The 3,164-nt window shown below is 42.4% G+C and overlaps 1 protein-coding gene across 1 annotated transcript; it reads left to right on the forward strand.

Annotated features, from left to right (window-relative positions):
- Positions 1–920: 920 nt before the first annotated feature.
- On the forward strand, positions 921–1,735 carry EAH_00025800 (hypothetical protein; the record flags this gene model as incomplete). Its single annotated transcript, XM_013396599.1, has 2 exons — positions 921–1,111; positions 1,408–1,735. 2 exons carry the CDS (start codon positions 921–923, stop codon positions 1,733–1,735), a joined length of 519 nt encoding a protein of 172 aa, XP_013252053.1.
- Positions 1,736–3,164: the final 1,429 nt, after the last annotated feature.

The following is a 3,164-nucleotide window of genomic DNA, read 5'->3' on the forward strand; positions in this document are numbered from 1 at the left end:
GTACAGCAGTTGGTATGACGACTCATGTTTTCATGGATGAGTAAACGTAGAATTAATAAGTTTTCCCTCTTTTTAATTTCATTTATTCTATTATTGTTGATTTAATGCAGGAGTTCTTCTTCCTTTGCTGCTGGTGGCTCGCATGCACCGGACGCTCGCCGAAGGAGCTGTTTTGAAAAACATGACTATATTCCAGTGGTATTTTCAGCGAAATTTACGCTTTCTTTGGTTTGTTTGCTGAATAAACTCGAAACATTTTGTCATTTCTTTTCTCTCTACCTCTGTTTACTGCAAACCAACAGAAGGGTCCTTCAGTTTCTCGCCGCGAGTTCTGCTCAACCAACCGGGGCGGTGGGCGCGGTTGTTGTAAGTACGAAGACGAGTATTTTTATTCTTTGTGATTAATTATATTAATTTTATATCCTAAATATCAAAAGAAACCTTAAAAAAGCAATTTATTTCCCCTTTGTGATCAAGTTTTAGCAGCACCGAGACTAGGAATTTATTCATCTCCACGTCGGCTGTAACAACACCCTATAGAGCCCCTGACAAGCTTGCAGCAGTACAACTCGAAGATCCTCCTTCACTATTTATATTTATATCTTTAAACAGCAGCAAAACATACCAACACCACCGCCTTCTTCCCTATCAACAGCAGGGAGCGACGCAAAGAGCGCCGCCTGCATGCACGGCATTAATGGACTAATTCAAGCGAAGCAGCAGCAGCAGCAACAGCAACAGTAGGAGCAGCAGCAATAACAGTATCAGCAGCAGCATCAGCAGCAGCATCAGCAGCATCGCTTATACCTGCCTTCCGCCCGTGCGGCCGTCCGGTGTGAAGAAGGTAGATTGCAATCGCTGCATGCATTTGCTGCTGCGCTGATCTGAATTGAATTGGGGTGTCTGTACAGCTCAGCGCCATGTCGCTCGGCGACCTTATTCAAGATGCTGCTGCGTGGGTAACGGAGGAAATACGCAAATCTTTAGATGACTTCAATGAAGAGAATACACCTGGGGGGCCCTCAGCCTCTTACTCTCCAACCTATCAGCAAAACCGCAGAGTGCAGAGACCCGTAACAAAGGCTGTCAATCTAGAGGCGCTGCTCAACTGGTGAGGGTTTAGGGTTTAGGGTTTAGGGTTTAGAGATATTGGGTCAAGGGTATCGAGCTTTTGGGTCTCAGGGTTAGGATTCAGCGAGGTAGGGTTTAGAGTTTAGTGCTTGAAAACAAACAGTTTAGGTTTGAGGGTTTACAGACGTAGGGTTTAGGGTTTAGGGTTTAGAGACGAACGGTTTGGTGTTGAGGGTTTATTGAGACGGGACTATGTACTAGGGTTTATAGAAACGCGAGATTAGGGTTTATTAGGGTTTATCTTTGCACCTACTGCATGTATTTATTGCAATGCAGGCAAGAGGCTAAGCTGGAGCTAGAAGACGGAAGCGAAAGAAGATCACAGAGCCCAACTGCGTATACACCAGAGGCATCAACAGCAACGCACACTCCTACAGGGGCTAGCGGTCTGCATGCATGCATAAAGAGCGAAGAGAAGCCTTTAATTGCATTTCCTGTTGATTTAAATGTTAATAAACGTATTTATATCTTTGAAGGAGATATATGCGCTCTAAGAACAGATTGCATAATGTGCTTCACCACCGACGGCTTTACGGGTTCTGATGAATTTTCTCGTCGACTTCTCTCGAGTAAGCTGAAGGAAAATGCATTTAAATGGCTTTAATAGATTAAATATTGTTTTTAAAATAAATATCTGCAATATATCATCAATAATGTAGGCTCAAATCTCTTAAAATGCACGCTTTCCACCTCGGTGCTGCGGTGTATGTACAGTCGGAGGAGAGGATCTGTACGCAGAGGTTTCTTATCAAGATACCTGCAGGGCAGGAGAAACAAGAATTTGTCGCTCATTTAATTTGCCTTCAACGCATTTGGCATATACTGTGAGACCATCTTACTTCTAAACATGAAAATAATATCTTTTGCTGTTCTTTTCGGTGTATGTACGTACGACAGAGAGAGAGAGAGAGAGAGAGAGAGAGAGAGAGAGACAGACAGACAGACAGACAGACAGACAGACAGACAGACAGACAGACAGACAGACGGAGAGGTAGAGAGGGAGAGAGAGACAGCGAGAGAGACAGAGACAGAGTCAGAGAAAGAGAGAGACAGACAGAAGGAGAGGTAGAGAGAGAGAGAGTGTGTACAGACAGAAGAATAAAGCCGCCTTTCTCTCTTTATTGACCTCACTGCAACTGACTTCTCTAGAGTATATTCAAATTCATGTTTTCTTTGTTTGCACAATTACCACTTGTAGCTGAGCATAAAATAATATTGTTGCATGCATCCTGAGCCCTTTTCCTTCTTTTTTATTTGTTGAATCTACTCTTTTTTTGTTAATGTTGACGTGTACAGGTCTTATGTTTATTTTTATTTCTTTGTTTTATTTTTACTACAGGTGACTCCGCGCTTTACTAATCGATATGTAACAGCAACGCACAACGCGCTGAACGGCAGTATTAGAGAATTGCTGATGGAGATGAAGGAAGCACGCTTGCGTACTGTAGCAATACCTTCTCTGCCTCCTAAGTTGTCGCTGCTGCAGCGACGAGAGAGCAGAAGACATGCAACAGCAGCAGCAGCAGCAGCAGCAGCAGCAGCAGCTGAGCCTGATCCTGATGCTGTTGCAGCTTTAGGCGGAGATTATGCTGTGCTTCACACGCTGCTACGCAGCCTTCGTAGATGGATAGAAAAGATGATTGATGATATTGATGCTGTTGTATTCGTCTGCAGCAATCCAACAGATGCTGCGGTGTATAGGCAGTACTTCTCTGCTTATTTTCCTCGCGATAAGGCTGAAGAGGTCGGTACACTCGCTGCATGCAAGCACAACACAAATGCTTTTTCTTCTTTTATTTCTAAATAACTATCAAGTTATATCTGCAGCTTTCTTTCCTTTTATCATGTGCATGCATGCATACATACATATGTGCGTGCATGCGTATATGTATAATATGCATGCATGCATGCATGCATATAGGTATGTATGCATGCCTGAATGCATGCATATATATATATATATATATATTAATATATATATATATATATATTATATATAATATTCATGCATTTATGTATATATATGCATATAT

This window comes from Eimeria acervulina, genomic scaffold (genome assembly GCF_000499425.1).
Source record: "Eimeria acervulina Houghton genomic scaffold, Eah_scaff211, whole genome shotgun sequence".
Classification (NCBI taxonomy): domain Eukaryota; phylum Apicomplexa; class Conoidasida; order Eucoccidiorida; family Eimeriidae; genus Eimeria; species Eimeria acervulina.